General features: G+C 46.3%; 3 protein-coding genes across 3 annotated transcripts; all 3 read right to left on the bottom strand.

Moving 5' to 3' along the window:
• Positions 1-6488: 6488 nt before the first annotated feature.
• On the bottom strand, positions 6489-9118 carry DEFB125 (defensin beta 125). Its single transcript, XM_061991130.1, has 2 exons — positions 9058-9118; positions 6489-6673 (listed from the first exon to the last, which is right to left on the bottom strand). The coding sequence occupies exons 1-2, from the start codon at positions 9116-9118 to the stop codon at positions 6552-6554; spliced, it is 183 nt and encodes a 60-aa protein (XP_061847114.1). The 3' UTR covers positions 6489-6551.
• A 7455-nt stretch (positions 9119-16573) lies between these two features.
• LOC133624847 (gallinacin-12-like) lies at positions 16574-17736 on the bottom strand. The gene is made up of 3 exons (XM_061989601.1): positions 17678-17736; positions 17123-17259; positions 16574-16722 (listed from the first exon to the last, which is right to left on the bottom strand). The coding sequence occupies exons 1-3, from the start codon at positions 17734-17736 to the stop codon at positions 16574-16576; spliced, it is 345 nt and encodes a 114-aa protein (XP_061845585.1).
• Positions 17737-21706: 3970 nt separating this feature from the next.
• Positions 21707-23948, bottom strand: LOC104559778 (gallinacin-11). Its single transcript, XM_010204885.2, has 3 exons — positions 23891-23948; positions 22834-22962; positions 21707-21834 (listed from the first exon to the last, which is right to left on the bottom strand). Exons 1-3 carry the CDS (start codon positions 23946-23948, stop codon positions 21707-21709), a joined length of 315 nt encoding a protein of 104 aa, XP_010203187.2.
• Positions 23949-25989: the final 2041 nt, after the last annotated feature.

Below are 25989 nucleotides of genomic sequence, written 5' to 3'. Positions count from 1 at the left end.
CTGTGGGAGGTTTAATTCCCGTCAAAAATCAGTTTCTTCAGTAGGGATGTCTCTAACAGCCCGTGTCCCAAGATAGCCTTTACTACTGTAAGAGATTATAAAGATAATATTCTCGGGTGTTTCTTGAAGATCTAATAAATGCTTTTTGACACCCTGAGACACTTCTTTTGTCTTTCCCCAAAAGCAACTGATTCATGCTGCCCTGGCTGGAGCGGGAGGGTGAATAAGATACCTTCTGAGATCCCCTCCAGCCTCATTTACTCTGTGTTTTTGTGAGCTGTTCTCCAGCATTTACCTTTGGGAGAGAGAGTGATCTTTGTTCTCATTTTACAGATGGGTAAACTGAGGCAAAGCCATTCAGAGGCAGGAGCAAAGATCAATTCTCCCCATGCCTGGTCACATGTTGTAGGACAAACTCTATCACAAACTCTATCTTTAAACTGAACAAGTGCCAAACCTTAAACAGGATTGTTTCCCACAGCAAGCCTTTACTGATCTCCTGTTTACTGGGATGCTGGCTCAGACAGGCTCACACCAGAAAAAAAAAAACACACTGGTCTTTTGATTCAGCATTTCTTTCACTGTCTGGGAGGGGCACCTAGCACAAGGGTTGTTTCTGGACCAATGCAGGTACTCATCCACACAGGCAACACCTTGTTGAAAATAGACATTGTTGATGGCTGTTGAGCTGTTTGTCTCTGTTGACAGTGGGGATGAGTCAGAAAGAGCTGGTTTAGTCTGGGGTTTTCTCAAGGAGGACAATCCATCAGGGCAAACCTCTTATCTGTTCACCCCGTGGCTGCACAAATGATTTTACGGGCTAATCAGTGTATGGCTGAATGTTAATTTGGGAGCTGTTTCCTTCTAGAAACATCCCTGAGGTCAGCCCAATAGCCAGGTGGACTCCTTATCCACTGGATGGTCAGGTTTGGAAGACCTTCTGCAGGTCTAGGGAAAGCTTTTCATGCCTTTAGTGTCCTGGATGGTGAAAGGGCAATCTGGCAAAAATCTTCTGTTCTTAAGAGCAGCACAGCATTGACATGGTGCTTGCGTATAGCCCATGCTTAACACACAACAGGCAGTCACCTCACAGGGGACTCTGCTAAGAAGCTGTGCTTGAAAATCATCATCTCCCAGCGGATAGAATCTCCATAGGGAACAAGCAGACTGGGACTGAAGATGCTGATGATGAAACCTTCCATTAATCACAAAAGCACAAGTACCACCTCCCCACTCCAGCTATCAGAAGTAATGACATCACTGCACAGAAATAAACATGCACATTTTCCCCCTGCCATTTGCTGAGGGTCAGATGATGTCTGGTCCTCAGGTAGTGCTACCCTTTGACTGTGGACTTTATATTAAAAGATTGTGTTGTCATCCTGCCCTGTCCTTGGAAACACCAGCCTGGAAAGCCTGCGATGCGCTTAACGGGCAAATCCATAACTGTTCTCCTTGGGGAGATAAACCTACTCATGTGCCAGCAAGGGGGACATCAGCCTTGCAGCTGCTTTCAGAGACGGCTGCTTTTAGCAGTTGCCTCCCCATGTTCCTGAGACAGATTCGCCAAACTTCTTGCCTTGAACAAAACCAGGGCGGCATTGCCTTTAGGTTTTCCTTACAAGCAGTATCTTAGTGGGAGAATTTTTTTTTTTTAATCACAGGAAACTTGTTTTATTTGAGGTCGCTGCTTCAAAGGGCTGTTATGGGCCAGACAGGAACCCAGCTGCTTGGGAGAAAAAGGGCTAATGAAAAACTTGGGGTATACTTGAACTTGCCCACTGTGGAATAAATCTAGTGCTTTCCAGAGCAAACATGAAGACCCCTTGAAACCACATTTGTATCCTCAGCTCCTGGTCCTGCAGATCTCACTGAGAGTGTCCAGAGCCGGACAGCAGAGCTGGGGAAGGGGCTGGAGCACAAGTGTGCTGGGGAGGGGCTGAAGGCCCTGGGGGTGTTCAGCCTGGACAAGAGGAGCCTGAGGGGAGACATGAGCACTCTGCAACTGCCTGACAGGAGGCTGTAGTGAGGTGAGACTCCATCTCTGCTCCCAAGTAATAAACAGGACAAGAGGAAATGGCCTCAAATTGCCCCAGGGGAGGATTAGATTGGAGCTAAGGAAGATCTTTTTCCCTGAGAGGGTTGTCAGCCCCTGTCCCAGGCTGCCCAGGGAGCTGGTGGAGTCCCCATCCCTGGAGCTATTGCAAAGCCGTGTAGCTGAGGTGCTGAGGGACACAGGTTAGTGGTGGGCTTGGCACTGTGAGGGGAGGGTTTGGACCTGATGATCTTAAAGATCTTTCCCAAACAAAAGGATTCTATGCATTGCCATTGCAAGTGTTTCCAACTCTAGATCTCTATCAGAAGACTCACCCAGTTTTGTAGGTCCCTAAAGGATTCCCATAATCCAACCACAGGTTTGGTTTTGTCCCTATAGCTCCTGTAGCTGCACAAACCTTGCTATTTCATTGTTCCCGAGGACCATGGCACCAGGTCTTCCAGGCTGGGCATGGACTGCCAGGCCTGAGTACCAAGCTTTTCTTCTGCTCCCGCTGTCTTCTCCAGATGAAGACCAATAAAGGCTAGTTTCAGGTTCTGCTCTACACAACAGGGTTGTGAGCCAAGACCTATCCTTTCCAGGGCTTGATAAAGGGAGCACTACAAAAAGACAGTGGGAAGCAATGCATAGCTCACAACTACTGCCATAGTGGTGGGGTCCCAGTTTCTCCATCTGTGTCTGATACAGCTGTGCTTTTTGCAGTATTAATGTCTTTCCTGATGGCTGGAGCTTTCCCCAGTCTCAGGAAGAATCAGTCTGGCACCCAGAAGAGGTCATGCCCCTTGGGGTCTTGCTAGCCTAGACAATCTCCTTGCAGATGGCCTCTCAATTTTTACATACACCCATATGAATTAAAAGATGCATGGTCAGGAGGAGTGTTTTCGGATCTTACCCAAGGAATTTAGGGCTGTCTCTACTGGGGCAGGAGGCTGTAGGTCTGACACAACTGCTTTGCCAACACATTCCTCCAAAACCTCATTTTTCCTCTTCTTTCATAGATTTGGGGAGCATGGGGTGAGCAAAGGATGGTATGGGTGGGCATTCATGCTCATGCACCTCTCCTCCTTCCCCCATCCTCCCCATCACTCTCTCCAGCCCCTTCCCCTCTTCTCAGCAGTGATAAGCTCAATGATGGAAAATATGTTGTCACACATATCTCACTTCCAGTGTGTGGGAGTCACTGATAACAGCACTAAGATCTGGACAATAAAGCCTCCTGACAGCTTTCGTGTCCATCCCAGACATGCGGACTTGGTCCTGGAGGAAGAGCTGAGTGCTTGCAGGGCTTGGGGAAGGGTCTTGCAAGCAGTGACCCTGAGGAGGAGAATGGAGAGGGGAAAGGGCTCATTCACCCTCCCTCATCAGGGATGCAAAGCCTTTCCCCTGCACTTTCCCCAAATTCAGTATTTCCTCTTACCCCTGGGATGTCTCCAAATCAAGAGCCACAAGTTTTTTGACTGAAGATGACTGGTGGTGTGCTGTGGGGTTTATTTTGGAGTATCCCCAGTTTTCAGTGCTCCTTCCCTGGGGAGAGGGGCCTGCATTGCTCCAGCACTGCTGTGCTTCTGCCTGGGGCTGCCGAGAGAGCCCAGACCACCTTGCCAGAAGGGTGAAGTCATTTATTTACACTTACAAAAAAAACCCAAAACGACCCAAGAACTTTATTACACACCCTCTGTGATGTTGGGGCTGACCAGCTGCCAGGCTTTCGCTCTGATGTGGACAGCTGAGGTCAGCACAGGGTAGTCCCAGTGGCTGCATCTTTTCTTAATCCTCTGGTAGGGAGGTATAAACAGGACATCAATTTATTCATGTCAAAAAAAGAAATGCCAAGGTTTTGCTGGCAGAACTTCATTTGACTGACAAAGGTGTTTCCACAGTGGTGGGTCACCCTGGGTCCCCTTTGCCATCTGCAGAGGAAAGAAAATCCTTGCAAGACAGAATTTCTTGCTGCACAAGGCCTCTTCCTCTGCCTTTCATGGGAGCCATGGAGACCAAGGAGATGAACACCTTTGCTTTGTAGATGTTTGAATCACTTACCCAATGCAAGGGCTTCAACCTGCCCGGTGTGAGAGGGGCCTTTCTGAAACAGGGCTTAGGTGTGAAAGGGTCCCTGAAGGTTACCCTGATTTTATAGCACTCCTGTTTTATCAATATCTGTTTTCTCACTGTAATTACAAGTCAGGATGATTTTTACAGAAAATCTTATTTTTTTTCCATGAAAAAAAGTATCAGTTTTATAAATTGTCCAGCTGGAAGGACAATAGTTTACATTTCTACTCCATATTTTGAGGGCTGTATTTCCTTTCCTCAAAATACCCATTTTCCTCTAGAGTCTCCAAAGTGCAGTGTAAGCAAGATGACCCATTGGAGTAGGATTAAAAAATATATGCTTTGTAGCAATAATAAATAATATTTGAAAAAATATATTAAAAGATCACTGCTGTAAGGAACCATCTCCTTCCTTGGGCTGCAGCTTCCACGTCCCACAAGGCTTTTCCTTCCTGAAGGTTCTGTTGTAGGAGATAGGAAACACAGTATGTTCTGGGTTTAGCCCAAAATATTTCATACTTTTCTGATCAAATCACGTTTCTGGGGTAGAGAAGAGAAGGAGATGGTGTTAGGGGTTGTTGCTGTTTTATGCAGGACAAAGGTTTTCCATTCCAAGTTGGAAAAAAAAAAGCGAAAAACATTTAGAGGAGGATCTGATCCTCCATTTCAAAACCTTTTCTGTGGTATATTTGTAGCCAGACCTTGTTGAGGTCACCCGAACCCCAAGCTTTGGGTATAGACAGAGGCATTCGCTTCCTTCCCTCTGTCTTCATCCCCTCCTTTGATGGCAAGGGGGATCTTTTAACACTTTGCAGACAGTCATGAAGGATTTTCCAGATTGCCTGCCTGGGATGTGAGAGGTTAAACTCTCCTAGGCCTTAGCAGGAGCAGAGCTGAGTAACAGCTTGCCCTGGACTTGGCTGGGCTTCAGCACAGAGGCACTTTCTTCTCCTCAGCGGCTGATAACTGGCTTCATCCTGCTGGGAGCAATTTCCCTCTGCAGCTTCTGTCAGTGAGCACACACACACACACACTCACACATACATCCCTTTGCACACCCAGGCATGTATGCTTCTCACAAGGCTCACATTCAGGACTCCCCACCTCCTTTCCCTTGCAATCCCAGCAGCCCAGCCCTGAGATGTCATCCTGACCCTGATAAGGCACAGAGGCAGCTGCAAGAGGAAGGCTCCCAGTTGCTCCCGGCGCCAGGCTGGGTACAGGCAGACATGTCTAACCCTTGCCTCCTCCTGCTTGCTCCTCTGCAGGGCCAAAAACAGATGACATCACCCCCTTGTCTTTCCCCCTGCTCCCCAGCGTCCCTATCGGCTCCATGGAGAGGCGTGTGTATGGAGGAGAGAGAAGGAAGAGGGAAAGCAGGGAGGGGGAGGAGGTCAGGGAAAAGGAGGGAAGATGAAGGCTGGAGCTGGAAGTTGGTTACTTTGGCAAAACGACAAAGTTCTGCAAAACTTCACCGGCCAGACTTCAAAAAGGTGGAAAAACTGGAGGCTCATTTCTGGCAGGTCTTGCTATCAAGGGGAGCCTTATCTGCTTGAAGGGTCTACTGGCTCAGGCAAGCTGGAGTGGCTGCTAACCTCTGGCTGAGCTTTCCGAGGCCCCCGAGGACTGGAAAATCACTCAATGGAGAGTAGAAACAACCAGGAGAAGCGACTGCATGAAGGTGATCTTAAAGATCTTTTCCAACTAAAATGATTTTATGATTTTATGACAGATTGTCTGTTTTTTTTTTTTTTTTTGAAATGGAGAGTACTGGTTCTATAATTTACAACATGTAAACTGCCAGAAATTAATACCTGAGTTTTAGAATGCTTGTTCGGGGCCAACTATTGCATCAAATGCTTTCTGAAGTTACTTCTCTAAAGCCAAAAGGATAGGTCCATATATGGATCCCATTAGGAATCAAAATTTTGCCTCTTGCAATGGTCATCTGATATGAATTCCTTCCTGTGAGTAGATCTATCATGGAATCATAGAATCATTTCAGTTGGAAAAGACCTTTAAGATCCTCAGTTCAAACCCTTCCCCTCACAGTGCCAAGCCCACCACTAACCCATGTCCCTCAGCACCTCAGCTACACGGCTTTGCAATAGCTCCAGGGATGGGGACTCCACCACCTCCCTGGGCAGCCTGGGACAGGGGCTAACTCTTGATGAAAAAAGTGGTTTGAAAGTTGAAAGGGGTTTTCAGCAAGCAGAGTGCAGCAGCAACCTCCTTAAGCTTGTGCTAAGTGCTAGTGATTGACATAGAAACACAGTTCATCGGAATGATTGACAAGGTGGTGAAATCAAATGGTTTATTGCTGATGGACAAACCGAGCTGCAGGCAAAGGTGCCCGAGAGCAGATCATACAGACAGCTGTAGTTGGAGGGTCGCTGGGCTGGTTCTCGTCGGGGTGTTATTTCCCATCCCAGCGCGTTTCCTGTCAGCGGCAGCAGCGCAGGCGGCCATTGCTGCAGGTCCCTTCCCAGCGCTCCATGTGGAAGCAAAGCCTCCGGCAGTGGCCATGGTTACTTCTGCACTTCTGGCTGTCTGAAAGGCCTCTTGCTGCAGGGAGAAAAGGGGTCAGGAGACCTTGCTTAGGGAGATCTGCAAGCCCACTTGGAGACTTGCTGGTGTTGGTGACTCAGTAATGATACTTGCAACAGGGAAATTCATCTAGTGGCATTGTTGGGGTCAGAAATGCTGGAGAGGACAGCATCCCTCCAGCAAGCTCTGGGATTCCCTTAACAACTAGGATAGGTGAAATGGCCAGTTTTGCTTTGGCTGAGTTAGGTGAGTTATGTGAAATAGATCCCTTGGGCAACATCAAAAATCAGAGAACTATCTTTTTGGAGTAGATATTTTATCTATTTGTTTGGTTGGTTTTTGAGTTTTTTTGTGGTTGTTGGTTTCTTGGTGTTTTGATTATTTTTTAAAAAATCTTCCTCTTTTTATAAAAAGGTATGTGCTGTTTCTCTTTACACACCAAGCTGGGGATTTACTGAGGGATACACCATCATATAACCATGAATCATAGGATGGTTTGGGTTGGAAGGGGCCTTAAGGATTACTTCATTCCGATCCCGTGCCATGGTCAGGAACACCTTTCACTGGACCAGATTGCTGCAAGCCCCATCCAACCTGCCCTGGAACACCTCCAGGGATGCCACAGCCTCTTTGGGCAACCTATGCTACGGCCTCACTACCCTCTAGTCAGAAAAACTTCTTCCCAATATCTCATCTAAATCTCTCTTTTTTCAGTTTGGAGCTATCAGGCCTTTTTCTGTCATCTCAAGCCCTTATAAAAAGTCCCTCTTAGGCTTTCTTATTGGCCCCTTTAGGTACTGGAGGCTGCTGAAAGGTCTCCCTGGAGCCTTCTCTAGGCAGAACACCCCCAACTCTCTCAGTCTGTCTCCACAGCAGAGGGGCTCCAGCCCTCGCATCATCTCCGTGGCCTCCTCTGGACTCGCTCCAGCAGCTCCATGTCCTTATGCTGTTGGTGCCCAGAGCTGGAGGCAGCACTGCAGGGATTCTCCCCAGAGCAGAGCAGAGGGGCAGAATCCTCTCCCTCACCCTGCTGTCCAGGCTGCTGGGGATGCAGCTCAGGACAGGGTTGGCTTTCTGAGCTGCAAGTGCACATTGCTGGGTCATGTTTAAACTTACCATCAACCAACACCCCTCAGTTCTTCTCTTTTTCCTCCTTGTCTCAATCTGTTTTCTGCCCAGACTGTTCGGGACAGCCCCAACCCCTGTGTACTCGATCCCACTGCCCATGTTACCAACAATAATGTTAACCAGCATCTGTCCCAACCCCAGCCCCCGAGGAACACCTCTCATCACTGCTCCCCACTTGGACATCAAGCTGCTGACTGCAACTCTTTGAGCGAGACCATCCAGTCAGTTCCTCACCCATTGAGTGCTCCATCCATCCATCCAATCCATGTCTCTCCAATTTAGAGACAAGGATGTCCTGAGGGACAGTGTCCAATGCTTTGCACAAATCCAGGCAGGTGACATCAGTTGCTGTCCTCTTATCCACCAACATTGTAACTCCATCAATAGAAGGCCACCGAGGTTTTCAGGGACCATTTACCCTTGGTGAAGCCTTTTGCTCTCTCCAGACATCTTATTTTGCATGTACTTTAGAGCATAGTTCCCAGGAGGATCTGCTCCATCATCTTGCCAGGCACAGCGGTAAGACTGACTGGCCTATAGTGCCCCAGGTCTTTCTTTGTTCTCTTTTTAAAACCGTGGGCTATGTTTCTCCTTTTCCAGTCAGTGGGCAAACCCTTCTCTCTCCCCTTTTTATCCCAAGGACTTCACTAAATGAGAGCATTAGCAGGCTAATCAAGTAAATCTCTTCTTGGTTCTCAGGTTCGTTTTCTGTGAAAGTTCTACCACCACAGTTCTTTGCAATATCTTAGTGACCTTACAGCTGACGAAATCTGAATTCATTGTGTGTGTATATAAACACACACCAGTGAAGCAACTAGTGAAAAAGCCATGCCAAGGGAGATTTTTCTATGAAAACAGAATTCCAGAAGAAAATAGACAGACAAAAAAAAATAAACTAGCAGTTTCCCCCCCCTGCTTTATTTCTTAACCCCTGAAATATACTTTTGATTTCCTTGTTTTGTGGAGGATGAGGCTCGCATCCTGATCAGGAGCAGAGCTCAAGCCTCTGGCTTAGGCTCAACATTTCTCAGTGGGTTTTGAGAGGACGGAGAGGAGAGGACACATAGTTTATGAACCTGAGACACCTGCACCCAGGAACTTCATGAAGACCATTTCAGAAGAAAATTTTTTCTTGGAAGCAAGCATCAGGTCAGCTTTGATTTGATTTGAATTGAATTGAGGACCCTATCCTGTCCTTTTCTACCTCAGGGTAGAAAGCCAACTTTTCTCTCTCCACAGCCTCGCAGAAACCCCTGTGAGTATTTTGTCCTTACCGGGAACATCCTGGAGGAGGAGAATGACAAAGACTGCCAAGAGCAGCTGGAGGATCCGCATGGATGAACGTGGGTGGAGGTTCCACCACGAGGAGGAGTGAAGAGCCAAAAAGAGATAAAGAGGGAAATCCTGGATTTATAATCCAACCGAGGAGTTGTGTAACACTCCTGGAGTGGAGGGAGCTTCGTCAATCTCAGATGCATTTCAACATGACAGCAAATAGTTGTGCTGGGGTGTGTCCACTCTTGAACACAATATGTTGCAGGAAAAGGGAAAAAAAAAGGCAGGAAGTGAAAAAAAAAAAGGAGAAAGAAAAAGGCAGGTTTTTGTCAACAAATTGCACTGAGCACTGGGGAGCCTGCTACTCCTTGCTGTTGGAGGCGGGGTGTTGAGGCTGGCTCAGTCTGGCTCTTATGTTTGTTGGCTAAAACAAGTGAGGTTAAAATCCCATCCAAGTGTTTGCAGTATCAAAGTTTGTTTATTTAGTGGTGTGGGGGTTTTTTTATTTATTTCCAGCTCCCAGTCCCTGTGTTTAGCACTGGCACAGTCAAGCATGAAAAAAATCCAGAGTCTTCTCCTCAGCACTCCCCAAAGATCTGCTTGCATTTCTCAATATAAGAGAGACTATTTGCTGAGGCTTTGTTTGCAACTGTCAAGAAAAATGGCAGTTTAGCATCTTGTTTATTTATATGTTTATTAAATAGGAAAGCTGAGATACCTTGCTGTAATTATCAGGAGCAAGATCATCAGGAAAGCAAGTGTACTGCAGTTCTCCCAGTTCTCTGGATTGTACTAGTTCTCTAGGTCAGTTCCAGGAAATCAGTAGAGGTGAGACCTCAGTTTCAAGTTTGGAAAACAACACAAAGCAAATAACAAGCAGAAATCTGTCCCAACCAACAATGAATAGAGGAAGAGGAAATAAAAACTTAAAGAACTGAAAAACTATTTCTTTTTACAGCAACCTACATGGCAGAGGGCATCACCAAATCTTCCGTTTTCCCTTAATAAGTCTCCTTGATGGCTTTTTATTTGCAGGCTGGCTGCCAGTAGTGCTGGAGAATGTGAAACCAATGGCCTTCGGGCTGCTTGAACAGAACAAGGATCAACTTTATCAAACAGTGTAGATAAGGGAGCCCTTCACCAACTGGACTTTGGATCACAGGACAATGAGCATTTAAACAGGGTGCAAACTGTTGGAAAATACCTTTAAGAACATCAGTTCCGCTAACCTCACACTACCAAGCCTATCCCTCAATACTTTATATACGTGTCTTTTGATTATCTTTAGGGATGGTGACTCCATCACCTCCCTGGGCAGCCCGTTCCAGTGCTTAATAACCCTCTTGGTGAAAAGTTCTTCCTAATACCTAATCTAAACCTCCCCTGACACAACTGGAGCCCATTTCCTCATGTTCAAAGAATCATAGAATGGTAGTCTTCTATCACTTGTTACTGGAGAGAAGAGATCGACCCCCAACTCACTACAACTCCCCTTCAGGTAGTTGTAGAGAGTGATCATATGTCGTCTCAGCATCCTCTTCTCTAGGCAAAACATCCCCAGCTCCCTCAGCCACTCTTCGTAAGACCTATTATCTAGACCCTTCACCAACTTTGTTGCCCGTCCCTGGACACACTCCAGCACCTCAATGTCCTTCCTGTAGTGAGAGGTTCAGAAATGAACATGGTATTTGAGGTACGACCTCACCAGCACTGAGTACAAGGGGGCAATTACCTCCTTGGTCCTGCTGTCACACTATTTCCGATACAGGCCAGGATATCATTGGCCTTCTTGGCCACCTGAGCACACTACTGGCTCATGTTCAGCTGACTGTCAATTAACACCCCCAGCTCCTTTTCCACAAGACGGCTCTCAAGCCCCTCTGCCCCAAGCCTGTACCCTTGCATGGGGTTGTTGTGGCCCAAGTGCAGAACCCAGCATTTGGCCTTGTTCAACCTCATGTGACTGGTCTCAGCCCATCGATCCAGCCTGTCCGGGTGCCTCTGAAGAGCCTTCCTGTCCTCAAGCCACTCTACAAACCCACACAACTTGGTGTCAACTGCGAATTTACTGAGGGTGCATTCAATCTCCTCATCCAGGTCATTGATTAAGGTGTTAAACAAAGTAGGCCCTAACACCAAGCCCTGGGGAACACCACTGGTGGCCAGTCACTAACTGGATTTAGCTCCATTCCCCACCACTCTGGGCCTGGCCATCCAATCAGCTTTTCACCCATTGCAGAGTAGGTCCATCCAAGCCACGGGCAGCCAATTTCTCCTGGAGTATGCTGTAGGAGACTGTCAAAGGCCTTACTGAAGTCCAGGAAGACCACATCCACAACCTTTCCCTCATCCACTAAGCAATCCATCTTGTCAAAGAAGGAAATCAGATTGGTCAAACAGGACCTGTCCTTCATAAAGCCATGCTGGCTGGGCCTGAACCCTTGGCTATCTTGTATGTGTCTCAGGATGACACTCAGGCACGTACAGCCCAAGCTACAGCCCAAGCAGGGAGGAGCTTGTGGATGCTCATATGAGCATCCTGCTCTGAATATGTGACCTGATGTGTCTGAACATATGTGTGCAGGCAGCTTGATGTGCTCCAGTGAGGAAGTTTAGACAGAGTGCCATGTGGCCATGGTGTTCCCAGTGATGGATGACAAAAAGCCATCTTTTATCTCTAGCTCAGCTGGTCTCACTTGGCAGGAGCAGCACCATCTCAGAGGACAAGCTGTGTCTGGAGCTGTTTGGATGCTGCAGGCTCCACAGGGGCAGGCATAAACGCATTCAGGATGCGTCCTCCACACCACCACAAGCCGCTGTACTGCAGCTGTGGTACACAGGTCAAGTGGCAGAACGTGCCTTGGGAAAGAAAGCCAAAAACAGACAACACCAACACAAACCAGATTTCCCTCAGAAGTCAGAGGCAGGAAGTCTCTGTCCCCAGGGCAGTTGCTCAAACAGCAGCTGGGCTTGCTCTGTCCATCGTGGTCCCCATGCTGTGTTGGCCTCAGCCTCTGGCCCCCCTACTGGGGCTGGTCCAGCAGCCTCCCTCCCTTCTCCACCCCTCCAGCCTGCCACCAGATGTCTTTTTTTTCAGAGCCCATGATGCACAAAGTCTGATCTGTGCTCATATATGCACAGCACAGAAATTGGCTCCTGTGTACCTTAGAGATTTTGAGGCTGGCAGGAGTTTGTCAGTCTGCATCTGCCCCACAGCCCTAAACAGGAGGAATGTCTCCACTGATTTCATCTGCTTTTGGGATACGACCTGAACAGCCCAAATTTTAAATGCAGCCTGGGATAAATTTATGCCAGTAGGAGAAAATCCTTTGGTGACTGAACCCTTGCCAATTTGTGATGCTACCTCCAGCTCCCCATCCCACTAGTGACTTTTTACCAAACCAAACTGTGCTGAGGAATAGTTTGGGAAACTGCTAGTTTGCTGATAGCATGAGTGGACATCCGCTAATATCTAAGACAGAGACTCACAGGATTTGATTTACTCCTGTAAATACAACCTCTGAATCCAGACTCATTTTATCTTCCTAGGATGCCCCTGGAGCTGGGCTGTGGTAGACTGATGAAATCTTTCACTCCAGAGGAGGTGGAGGAGCTGAGTATGACCTCCTTTCTCCTGGACAAGGGGTGAAGGTGGTCTTGAAGGCTTGTCATGAAGGTAGAGTTGCAGGGAGCTGGGATTGTTTAGCCTGGAGAAGAGGAGGTGACATGATCACTCTCTATGACTTCCTGACAGGAAACTGGAGTGGGGTGGGGATCAGTCTCTTCTCCCAAGTGACAGGACAAGAGGAAACAGCCTCAAGTTGCCCCAGGGGAGGTTTAGATTGGAGCTAAGGAAGAACTTTTTCCCTGAGAGGGTTGTCAGCCCCTGTCCCAGGCTGCCCAGGGAGGTGGTGGAGTCCCCATCCCTGGGGCTGTTGCAAAGCCGTGTAGCTGAGGTGCTGAGGGACATGGGTTAGTGGTGGGCTTGGCAGGGTGAGAAGAGGGGTTGGACTAGAGGATCTTAAAGGTCTTTTCCAACTGATATAATTTTGTGATTCCATTGTCTGCATGGAATTGCTGGGGATGTTAAGGACAACCTGTATCTAAGAGTCTGGCCCAAGGCTATGAGATCTTATCTTCTCCAAGCAGGAGCCCATCCAACCACTGTTCTGCTCCTGATCATACAGCTCTATTACAATGGCTTTTTTTTAGGGCAGAAGCTGAGGATTCATCTCCATCTGACTCTCTCTGCCAAACAAACACTGGCCTGTTGCCTGGGAACAGCAAACAAATTCCAGTGAGGAGGACGTTCCTGCTGTGCATTGAGCTAATATCTGCAGTTATTTATGAAGCTTATGCTTGTCAACAGACAAGGCATAAGGTTTGGGCTCTACTCTGATAGTCTGTAATGCCTGCAAAGATCCCATATGTACCTCCCAAGACGTATGGCCGGCTTCTGGGTTTCTCTTAGGAGCTAGGGTGAATCCTGTTTTTGTAGTCACCTGAGCTCTGACAGGTACAGGTAGCTGGAGTTAAAGTCTCAGCCATGCCTTTTCCACAAAAATGCTCTCCCTCATTCAGCTTGCTCCCATCAAGGCAAAAACTTAAAAGTCTTTTCGGATTGAACAACTTGAAATCAACAATTTCATTTAAATTCTCATCAGCCTGAATCTCTTTAAGGGACAGCAAATTTTACCTTTTCATTTCGTCTCCTGTTCCTGCTTCCCCTGGTCTGACTGTGCCCTCTGTTCCTACATGCTACCCTATAGGTAACAGGATGGATTCAGATGAGTTCCACTGACTTCATTTGCATTTACACTGTGGGAAATGGAATGGGACTACTGGTCATGAATGGAAGTCCTCTGACTGTAAAAGGTCACACTGGGGATGACTTTTACTAGTGCCTCAAACAATGAGTATTTTTTGGCTTTTGGTTATAAAGAGTTGGAAAATTCTGTTTGAGGGCTTGTTAGGAGTGTAGTTTCACAGTGAATGAAAACACGCAGGTGAGCAGCTCTGAGCTGAGTGAGTGAACATCATGTGGGCTTGTCAGTGTGAGGTTAATGGTTGGACTTGATGTTACAGGTCTTTTCCAAATGAAATGATTCTATGATTCTAAAATAACATACTCACTCAGCCAGAGGAATTCGATGCTTCCTCTTTCCCAGAGTTACAGGTACACCAGCCTCGGGGTAATTAATTGGAGCATCATTCTCCATTATACACTTACACTAAAGCACCTCATGCTGCTGTTTAAGCAGCTCCTCAAAAGCTGTGCTGGTGGCTAAATGCTCTGCCCCATGCAAATTAATGGGTCAAAAACCACATCAAGAAACAATTGATGGGCTGGAGGATGATATTCTCCACTATCCTCCAAGCCCTTGGTGCTGCCTCTCTCCTCTCTATTTCAGAGCAGGTAGCTGGAAGTGACATCAGCTCATACTATTCACCAGCTAAAAAAAAAGGCAGTGACGATTTGCTTCTTTTCCCTGTTGGGTTGTGGTTTGGGTTTCTGTAGGGTTAGTTCCAGCCAGATCAGCAAGCAAGGGAACGCACAGCTGGAGGCGAGTGGGACCAAGCTTTTTAGCAGCAGCCTGCATTTACGTTACTGCCAGAGGGACAATGTTGCCTCTAAACTGAGCATTTTCACTTTTCCTGGTTGAAATTTGGCTGGCCAACAGACCTGAACTGTGTAGGTAGCACAAGGTGAGCTGTGAAAGCCCATATGTTTCGCTTAGGAAACCAGGCTACAAATATGGTGGCAAAGTGTCCTCCAGATAAGAGGCGCAAATCACGAACTTTGTGGATGAATGTCAGAAACAAATTGTTTGATTTGGAGAGGTGCCTCAATTCAAAAAGCCTGTCTGTGCTGTACTTGTATTCTTGGAGAGACAGGCTGGATCTGAGAAGGCATTTTTGCTCTGGGTTGAGCCCTGTCTTTGTTTTCAGCATCAGTTCCCAAGCTGACAGATGACTGTGGGTAATCCAGCTCTCCTGATGGTTCATCCAACTGCAGGAGATCTCCAGGGGAGTGTCAGCATGCTTTGGTGTCCTGGGCTGTGTTATGATGACTCAAGGAGAAGAACTGGGCTGCTCACAGAGAATGGAGTCGCTGGAATGAATGAACTGTTGGACCTCTGGAGATGGGTCCTGACCCTAGTGAGGTCAATGGGAATTTTCTCGTTTTATTCATCACAGCAAGATTTTCATCTCCCAGGGAGGACTTTTCCCTGCCTCTGGCCAACACCTCAGATAATTGGCATAGCTCTCTCATGACATCATTGTTTTCTTGCTCTTTCAGTCCCTGAGAGAAATATTTTACCTGGAAAGGGAGACCAAGGGCTAACTGACAAAGGCAAGGGAGTGTCAAAATTTCATGCTAACGAAACACAGAAGGGCTGAGAATGCATCTGGACAGCTAAGGGGTTTAGACTGATGCAGCCCATAGGCAGAAAGCTGTTAGGTGCAAACAGACTAACTGCCCTGGGATTTTGGTGGGGTGATTGCAGATAAAAGAAGAAGCACCAGAAATGCAGTCCATGGATTAGGAGAGCAGCCTGTTGAGGGCAATAGTACACAACCTTCAGATCCATTTCCCACCATGTTTAAAACGAGCAAGGCTGGGCTCTTCCTTGGTCTTGCTGCATTGTGGAATAGGGATGAACCCAGGATGGCTGTCTCGGGCTTTGTGCTGTCTGGTCTAGGTGGGGGGAAGCACATTCCTGCTATGGACCCCACAGGCAAAGGGGTCTGTATGCATGTGAGGAATCCCTGCTCCTTTTCTGTACCTGATTTCTCTGGCCAGCCCATCCCAGTGTCTGTAAGAACCTGGCACAGCCTGGAAAGGAAGAGTAGATATGGGGGGGACTTGTCTGAGATACACAGATTACACTTGCCTTTCGTAGAATCGTAGAATGGTAGGGATTGGAAGGGACCTTTAGAGATCATCTAGTCCAACCCCCCTGCAGAAACAGGTCTTTCTATCAAATTGGGTAGCTTTTGCACCAAAAGGGATGGAAAAAGGGCTGCTCTCATTGCAACTGTTTTCTCTGGGAAGGGAAATAAAGAGATAGAGCCACTCTGCTCTGCTGGGAAGGTTGACCTCCTGTGTTCACTCCTGGTCAGGGAAGAGAGTGCATCCCAACCACTGGCAGTTTTGCTGAGTGTCAGGGGGAGTCACAGACAGGCATTTGATGTTGTGTCAAACTTCTGGTTTATTTCTTTCACTTAAGAAGAAAGACAATTTCTCTCACCTGTGTGTGAGAGGTAACAACCAAATGCCAAAAGGGGCTGTAGTCTGAATGGCTCCATTTTCTTCTTGTCACTGTTCGCTAGAAAGTCACAGGGAAAGCAAAAAGCAACGTGTTTGGAAGTCCACCAGTGAGTCCACGGTCACGTTCTCCCAGGAGAGTACAGTCACAGAAAAACAAATCACTTCCTTCCCAACAACAGCTTGTTCCTTGTTAGTGGAGCCTGCAGCTCTCCATGTGCTGCATCTTCCTCCTTTGGAAATCTTCAGATCTTTGCAGTAGTGGGTGAGAAACTTTTGCAACAGAGAATGATCGGTTTAAAGCAGTACCTAGACAGACGTTCACCAGAAATACAGTTTCCAACTCGGCACAAGCCCCCTTTGTGTTTACAGTTGTCTGGTCCATGAGCATCTCCTGTACAGAGAAGCAGCAAGTTGGTAGGTAAAATACACGAATCTTGTTCTGGACCCGTAGGAAGTCAGAGCAGTTGTCCTCACCCTACCTAGGAGGCAACTGCAGCCTGAGAAAGAACAGAATGATTTTCCCAGAGAATAGGACATCTCTAAGGGCTTCCTAACCAGTCTGCTCTGACAAAGCCAGTGAGGTGCCCCATTTTCACAGCAGCTTCTCTACTCATTTTTGCATTAGCTCAGGGGATTAAATAATGTATTGTGCCAACGTACCTCACCCATGCTACCTCATCCAGACACTTTTCCTCACTACCTCTAATACTTTGATTTGATTACATAGAGAGGAAAGACTACTCCTGTTCCCATATACCCCTGTTTACCACCCTTGGCCTCCCTGGTCTTACCGTGGCTTGTCAGGGAGATGAAGATCAAAATGAACCAAAGGATTCCCATTGCTTTGGTTCTGCTGTAAAATTGCAGGGCTGAGTGTGAGATTTTGCAGAAGCCTCTCTCTGCGTGCTGCTGGCATGCTGGATGGCAGCTGGGGAGAGGGAGGGAGTAGGCAGGAATTAATGACATTCCAGTTTCGGGAGTAACATTGCTGCCAAGAGACCCTCCGTGTCATTCTGACCCAATGCTGTGGCTCCAAACAATGTCGACTTGCTTTCACGTTGGCTGATTATCAGCTTCACCAGTTCCTTTCCCTGGCAGTTGGCATTTTGGACAGGTAGATGGCCAGCTGCAGGCAGCTTGGTGGAAAAGATGCTCAGGAGAATCCTCTGGCCTTCACGAGCAGCCACAAAAGTCCCTGGGGAGCTGATAGGTGGGAGGGTGGCAAGGGAAGACTCCTGAGGAGCTGCAAGAAGGAGAGTGATGCAGGCCAGGAGTAATTATTTTTCTTATCAGAGCTTGTGTGAGTATTTTCTCCAGCTGAAACCTAGGTGTGATTTTTTTCCTACCATAAAGGCCATTCCAGCTTTGGCTTCTGAGGAATTTGGGAGGCTTCATTCCTGAGCATGATGAGCACACAGGAACGGTGGAAGAGGTAGCTGGTTAGCTCAGCAATGCACCACTTGGTGGTAATTATGTGATAGATATGCACTTCTTGCTGTAAAATCAATCTGTGATATTCCAGCTACCCTCTTCTGGCTACTGCCCCTGCCTAGTCTTGCAGTTTGCTGTCCCTTCAGCTGTGTTGATATTAACTGTTTGTGTGGATACATCCTAAACTGGATAGATGAAAGATGAAGGTTAAAAATTCCCTTCTTCCTACACAAAAACATAATTTAGATGCACTTGATAGTCAAGGTTTACTGTTCTGGATCAGCAGTCGTGAAAAACTTGATTTGCATCACTTGGGATGCCCAGGTACTGGGGATTTCTGTGTGAGTGACCCTGACGGACAAGACTCTCTGGAAGCCCAACATGATTTGAGCACTGGAACAGGCTGCTCAGAGAGGTTGTGGAGTCTCTTTCTTGGGGGGTTTCCAAATCCACCTGGTTGCTTTCCTGTATGGACCAATCGAGGGGAACCTGCTTTAGCAGGGGTTTGGGACGGATGTTCTTCAGAAGTCCCTTCCAAATCCCACCATTCTGTGATTCTGTGATAGGCTGGGTCACCTCACATGACACCAATGTCCAGCTGTGGGTAGCAGATCCTGGCCCTAAAGCTAAGAAGGACAAAAGACAGATTTTTTTTCTTTCGCTAGGCTCAGGTGGGTCAAGGCATCTTGTTCAAAGGCTGCTCAGTCCTGATCTAGGGCAGTCAAGTGCCGGCAAACCCTTCGTTTTCCTTGTCTACCTATTATTCTCATTACACCATTACTCCATGGTCACTTGCTGGACCAGAAATAGGTCCAAACACCCTCTTAGAGTGAGAACTAGTCTCTTAAGAGTGGGACTGTTCCCTTGGGTCTACAGCAAGGAGTTGTTCTAGGACCTTTACACAACTGTTTGCACATCACAGTGTTTGGACTTGCCCCTGTGGGTTATGTGGTGGGAAAACCTGTACGGCAGGTCTGACAAAAGAGGTTTCCCTCTGATGACTCCCCCACAACACAACATCTAGCATTGGGGTGAAACAAAGAGGCAGGGACAGCAGTTTCCTATAGACATAGTCACTGTCAGTTTTCTCAGAAAAACTCATTTTCATGTGAAATGAAAGAAAATTGGCTTTTCCTACTCACATCTGAAGCAAACAAGCTGTTTGCAGTATTGCTTCTCTTTCCATGTCTTTCTGTTCTCACTCGTCCTTCCAGGATTCCTCCAGGAAGAGATATTGACATTAAAAACTCCTAAAATAAGGTAGATCAACTGGCGTAGGCAGACTGGAAGCCTGGGCTGTCATCTCCTACATAATACTTATGTATTTGTGGGGTTCTTTCCTCCGTTAAGATTCTATTTCCTGTGTGTCTTCAAGTAAATTGCCCCCCATCTTGTCTTAGCAAAAAATACAAAGGACAGAAAACAGTCAAAGCAATATGCTTGAAAAGATTCTGTCACTCTTTCTAATCCTTTCTTCCTCTTTAGTACTTCATCCAAGGTAAAAAATGTGGCTCCGGGAAGGGTTCTGCTGTTACCAGCTGCAAGCCTCACACAGGTGCTTGATTTATAAATTCAGGGAACTACATAAAATACTCCTTAAACTACTGTGAATAGATGTCGTGGTTTAGGCCCATCAGGGAACAAAGACCACGATAAATACCGAAGAGGCTGAGAATTGCTCAAGGGCAGGGAGAGCTTAATTGCCACATAACGTTCAGGACAAAACAGACCAGGCCACTTGGTTTGTGGAAGAAAACAATTTAACGCAACATCAACTAAAACATACCCCAAAACCCCAAAACATAACCAAAATGAAACAACACAGAGTAATACATCAATGAAAAGTCCAACCAGCCTTTTTAAGAACACCTTCTTGCCACACCTCCCCTCTTCCCAGACTCAGAGCCCTGATCCCGGGGTTTTTACCCTGTCCCCCCTGAACGGTTCGGGGGGGCAGGCAGTGGGGGTCTCAGTCAGTCTGTTCCCGATAGCTTCTGCCGTCTGTCCCTCCTCAGGACGGGTGAACTCCACACCAGTCCTCCCTGCAAGTCCGTGGGGTAACTCACACACACGGCAGCCCTGCACGGGCTGCTCCGACGCGCACTTATTCCAAAGGCTGCAGCTCCTCTCTGCCTCTCGTGTGGGGCTGCTCTGCGGCGTGCAGGCTCTCCAACACGGCCTGGGCCATGGCCGCCTCCTCACACAGTCCCTCGCCTGTCCGGGCTCACTCACATGGAGCTGCTGGTAACCCTCGGTCCTGCCATGGATCTCCATAGGTTTCAGGGGCACAGCTTGTATTCTTGCCTTGGCTTGCAGAGGAGTCTCTGGTCTATCGCTTCTCCTTCCTTCCTCCTTCTCTGGCTGAAGGGTCCGCGTGGTCGCCTCCATCTTGTATCACTCTTACACCTCCTGACTCGCATTCCGAATTCCCGTCCCCTAAATAGTGATGGCAGAGGCGCCAGATTGGCCCAGCCGGGCCGGAGGTGGGTCTGAACCCAGGAGCCGGGGGAGAGTCCAAAAACTCTTTACAGGGTCTTCACTGCAACCCGCTCCCCCTGTTACTAAGCAAAAGCTGCTCCTTGCTAAACCAGAACAATAGACATGGCAGAAAACACCCTCAGAGGTATTAAACGGGTGCAAAGAATTTCTTGCAGAATTAATATTCATAAAAGAAAATGAATTAAATTAAGCTCACCTGAAGAGTGCTCATCTCCAGTTACTAAGAATCCCTGTTAAGCTCTTGGTTGTTTACCAAGACTGTCACATGGACATGTGATGCTGTTGCTGAAATAAAGGCAGAGCCAATATCATTTTACACTCCTTAAGAATGGAGGAATAAAGTGTTAGACCAAGGTCATCTCACCTGCCTAAAGGCTGACTGACTAAGAGTGGAGTCACTCTTCAGTCAGTAAAGGATGAGTGCAGTGACCTTACCAGGGGATCTGTTCCATTCTGTAGTCCAGAATTTTACTAGGATGACTGGCTGAGATTGGTTACAGAATGGCCTTTCTAAAGTGTGTGGTGGGAATGTGAACAAGCTGTTTGCATTAGTCCAGGCCAGAGAAAGGATGTCTCAGCTGCTGAGATGCAGAATGTCAGAAGTTTGCTGCTGCAAGTGGCTTTCTGTCCTGTGTGGAATGGGTTTGAAATCCTCCCATTCAAAGAAGGTGCCACAGCTTGTTCTCTGAAGGTCATTTTTAAATGTCTGGCAGATGAATGCCACTCATCCTATGTTCCTCTGCAAAGATATCCAACTACTCAGCCTTCAACTGGAGAAATTAGAAAGTCATGACTGCGAGCTGCTGAGCACTAGCAGAAGCAAACACCACAGAGGGAAGCACAGATTGCATAAAATGGATTTAGGCAGACGATTTTAGATAGACTTTCCCAGTCACAGATGAAGACTTCCCATATGTAGTAGCTGTGCTCAAGTGGGTCCAGTTTATTAGTAGAAATAGGGAGGTGGTGAGGAGCAATTGGTTGGCATCCTACTTTGAAGAGTGGGAGTTGAGTAGTGTGGGCATGGCATGACCATTGCCAGTTGGACAGTCCTTGTTTCCATCACTTTAAGAGAAGAAAGATGCTGTCTTTCCTTCTGTTAGGAAGGAAAGAAACTAAAGAAGAAAGGAAGACAGAAAAGGGAGGGAGGTGAAGTTTGGGTTATAGGGAGATGTGGTTTACAAGGACATTACAGCAAAGATTCTGTCGATTTCTGTGTGGGGATTTGAGAGATATTCTGTCTCTTTCCATACATATACAACTGTCAGACCTGTTTGTTTAGTATTTATTGCCTTTGTTAGATAAAGAAACATGTCACCCCTAGTGAATTATACACTTTACATGTCGAGAAAAGCAGACATCTTCTCTGCAGCAGTAGAAAGAAAACACATCTGTTTTCTTGTCCATGCATTTCTGTGGTTTCCTGCAATTCCATGTGATCTTTATTACACTTCTGTGCAGCACTTCCATTCTCTGTGAGGGCAGAGCCCCACTTGTTCTTGCAGACATTTGATTTCTGGAGGCACGCAATGACCCTCCTTGTCTTCACAACTATGGTAGTTTGATGTTGTGTCTGCAATGAAAAAGACATAAGTCAAAAGAGAAAACACTATCATCTGAACCAAATAATATATAGAAAGTGTCATGAAGTTCTGGTTACCATGTCTCCAAAACCAAAAACACAAAGATGGACTATGGAGGTCATCAGAGCCCTTCTGCAAAATGAGATATTTGTGACCCACCAACTTGTTTGAGAAACAACTGAAGGACAGGTATTGCAAAGGTATGAAGAAGGTGGATGCAGAATGGGTACATTTAATTTGCAGTACAAAAGTAGGTGGTGCTAAATAAAATTATGACGGAAGAGAGTTTATTTAAAAAAAATGAATGAAATCCTAATCTAAGGGGGAAAAAATCCACTAAGGACTTTTAAACACAAAGATGCTTAAATCTAAAAGTCCCAAGCTGCAAATTCATGAAAGCCAGAAGAATACATAAGAAAGTGTAATTATATGGTTGTGGTGTTATATTAATAGCTGCTCTACACACACAGAGTAACTGTATAGAAACATCCACTTCTGGCCATGGACAGATACAGGATGCTGGATCAAATGAACCTTAGGTGTGATCAGCATTATTGGCTATAAAGCATGTATTGACTTAATGATACATCTTGACTACTGCTCCAAAAATAAGCAGATCCAGGAGGATTACATGAATTTACAGTGAACACATCAGCTGGCATCTCTTAAACATAGCATTGTGGATGTAGTCAGCAGTCTCCCAACAGATGATTTTAGGAAGATCTGTCAAGGACAGAGGACTCTGTGTCGGCCAAGATTTTATCTCTTTCTGGACATCTGTTCTGTTGGAGATAGGATGTTGGGCTATGTGGTATTTGGCCAGCAATTCTGTTCCTGCTTTTCATGTTGATGTTAATGGAGGAACAGACAAGTCCATCTTTGTAAGTGGGAGAAGGTGGCTTATGCCATCTGGAGACAAAGAGATTAAGAGTCTGTCTTTTGCTGACTTTAGTAACCTCCATGTGCCTGGACAGGGTTTCCACACATACCTATGCAGCAGGTTTTCTGACCCCAAGCACAAGTTCCAAATGCAGCAAATGGCTCTGGGCAGGATTTTGAACGGAAGCAGAAACCTTCATATCCAAGACAATGCGAGGTGTCTTTGGGCAAGCCGAGACCTACAGGAAGAATGGGATTCCCAGGTGTGCTGCAGGATCACTGTTTCTCATGGTCTTCCTCCTGTTGAAACCCCATGGACCCCAACCAAGGGTCTGATAGAAATACTCCCCAAAGCCCAAGTCAGCTTTTCCAAAAGTTTTGAGGAGCCTCATGAGACCTGAGGGGACTTCAAGGAAGATCTCTGTACAACTAGAAAAAAATGTAGCTGTTGATGGCAAGTTTCTGAACATATCCTGGGCATGCATGTTGTAGGGATAGCATAGCTTTTGGATGCTTGTAAATTCTGGGACTGCAATGCTACAGGCTGGTCATGCAAGGGACAGCATGGTGCTCATATACCCTCAGATGTACCTATGACATAAAAACCAAAATCTGTCCCAGTTAGCTGGGACAAGGATTTTGGCCACTTCTTTCCTCCTCTGAAAGTCTTACTCTAAGATGCAGAGTCTCATTAGGCATGACAAAAAGCCAAGCTAGAAGCACACTCAGTAAATGAGTCAGTGTAGCAGAAGGACTGAGAAATGGGAACCAGCATATTCTAAGAGCTCAAACAAACTTCACAGGTGTAGCTCAACTTGAATGATACTAAGAACACCTCTACCGGTCTTCTACTGTACACAGAGGAGACCCTGAGGTAAGAAAAGGCAGAAAATTTCCATGGTATCGTCTTCCATTGTTGCCACAAAGTGGCACAAGAGACTTCAAAGAGTCATAAGGAGCGAATACCCAGTAGTGGTTTCTACAGGGAGGTTCTGATTTGACATTTCTTCGCCATAGGTTAATTTTCCCTCCTGCTTCTAAACTGAGAAATAGGGAGCTGCTCTAATGAAAGGCGCCAAGGGGCAGAAAGGAGTACATTCTGCACCACCACACAAGTTAGTTGTACCTCCTACACAGACAGACCGCAGCTTGGATCTTGCCTCTTACCTGGAACAGCCTGGAGGAGGAAAAGGAGAGGAGCTATGAGACAGTAGAAGAGCTTCATGGTGGAAGGTCTCAGCTGCAGTGTAGAGACAGGGTCACAGTACCAGAAACTTTGAGCAGGGGAGGAGGGAGCACTCTTGCATTTATGGGACTGCAGGAACAGATGTGGCTGTCCAGGGGACCTTGGCAGGAATGAGTGGGGAAGGCAATGAGCACAGCTTGACCTCTGCAGACGGCTAAACCTGAACAATAGCAGAGGGTCATGAAAGCAAGAGAAGAAATAACTCCACCTCCACTCGGCCACTGGGAAGGCTGCTTCTCAGTATGAAGCCACCCAGAGATCACCATCACTTGTTAACCTCAAAGACTGAGATGGCTGGTAACAGACTACTTTGAGAAAATTAGCCATCTTTTTGGTGGGAGAGAGGGCACCTGGGAATGTCAGAAGACTGTTGATGATTATGAGTATGTAGACATCTATAATGGATGGCTGCATGGGAATGAGGTGTTTAATTAGTGCTTCTAGGACTCAAGTCATCTGTTTAGCTATAGTGGGACCTTAGGAGCCTACACATGTGAAGAAACCTGCACTATAAATACTTGTACTCAGCTGGCCAAGTCCAGAGCTAAGGGCATCTATTGTCACTAAAGGTGCGTCATGGATCCCATGTGGCTTTCAGGTGCAGACCCTTCACAGCTCCTTCATGACATGTGCCAGCCCCAGGCAGACATTGCCATTTCTAATGTCAAAGGGCCTGTCAAATGGCTCTGATCTGTATATGTGAGCAACTGGGTCAGCTCCTAAATGCTCTCAACTGTGAACTTCTGGTTGTGGTCACATTGTAGGAAAATAATGGAAAAGAGAAGACCATAGAATTGTTTATAAGGTCTTGCTTTGTGATGCAATAATCAAAAGGTTTAATACAAAATAAAGCACTTTATAGAAGCAAGGAATCCTGTCCCAAAACATCATTGTGTCTGTTAGATTGCTCCCTGTGTAAACCAGGAGACCTAGTGTGCTGTTCCTACAGGGATGTATGATTTTTCATTACACAGGGTAAAGAAGGTTAAATTAACATTTTTCTTTAGTACTTGGTAGTCTGAAAAGGAGCACTACTGTGTTTAAATATCCAAAGGTAAAACAGAACTGGAGCAAGGTCTCACATATTTTAGCTCCAGAGCTGCCAGACAAGTAATAATGTCCTCTTATCCAGCAGTGGATATCCGTTCATTCCAGAGGAATCATTGCAGTAAGTGCAAGCTACATCTACAACTTGCCTTGGCATGATAAAATCCAAATTTATTAATAAAGAGCAAGCCTACCCATCATTTTCCTGCTTGGACATCTAGTTTGATGTATGTAGATGTATATGGATTTAGATACCCAGCTGGTTTACTTTTGTTCCCTTTTGAGAGACTTACCTGAGAAACTCAATTGAAATTTCTGGTCAGGTGAAGTGCAGAAGATATTTTTTTTCCAAAGTCTTCACTCTTCATCTTAAATGTTAATAAAAATTGTTAAATCACCTCCCTCTCAGGAATCTTTCAAGACCCGCCTGGACACATTCCTGTGTGACCTGATCTAGGTGGGCCTGCTTTGGCAGAGGGGTTGAACTAGATGATCTCTAGAGGTCCCTTCCAACCCCTACCATTCTATGATTCAGTGTTTCTATGATCCACATAATTATCTTCAGAAGAACTGAGAATATTTCATGAATGAAATGTAGATGTTTTTTCCTCAGTTGTTATGACAAATGTGAGTTTCAGCAGAAGCTTAATAAGGTATCATAGAATGATGATGGTTGGAAAAGGTCTTTTAAGATCATAAAGTCCAATCAGTTAACACAATAAAATAGAATCTTAGTAAAATATGAATCCTCCTTGTTTGAGTAAGGTACAGAAATCTGGCACATTGTCAGAACATTATGTCTTAATTTGTTGTATCTATAGTGGATAGATAAAATTGGAAGTTTTCCTCTCAAACCAAGTTATTGTATCTAGCAATGTGAAATTAACTCCAGAAGGAAAACAAGTCATGTATGTACTCATCATCAAAAATGGAAGAAAAATAGTTTCATGAAAAGAATCATGAATGAGCCTAA

Source organism: Colius striatus, chromosome 2, assembly GCF_028858725.1.
Source record: "Colius striatus isolate bColStr4 chromosome 2, bColStr4.1.hap1, whole genome shotgun sequence".
Classification (NCBI taxonomy): Eukaryota; Metazoa; Chordata; class Aves; order Coliiformes; family Coliidae; genus Colius; species Colius striatus.
The sequence above is the reverse complement of the archived record's forward strand: the minus strand, read 5'-3'. Positions and strand labels throughout refer to the sequence as shown.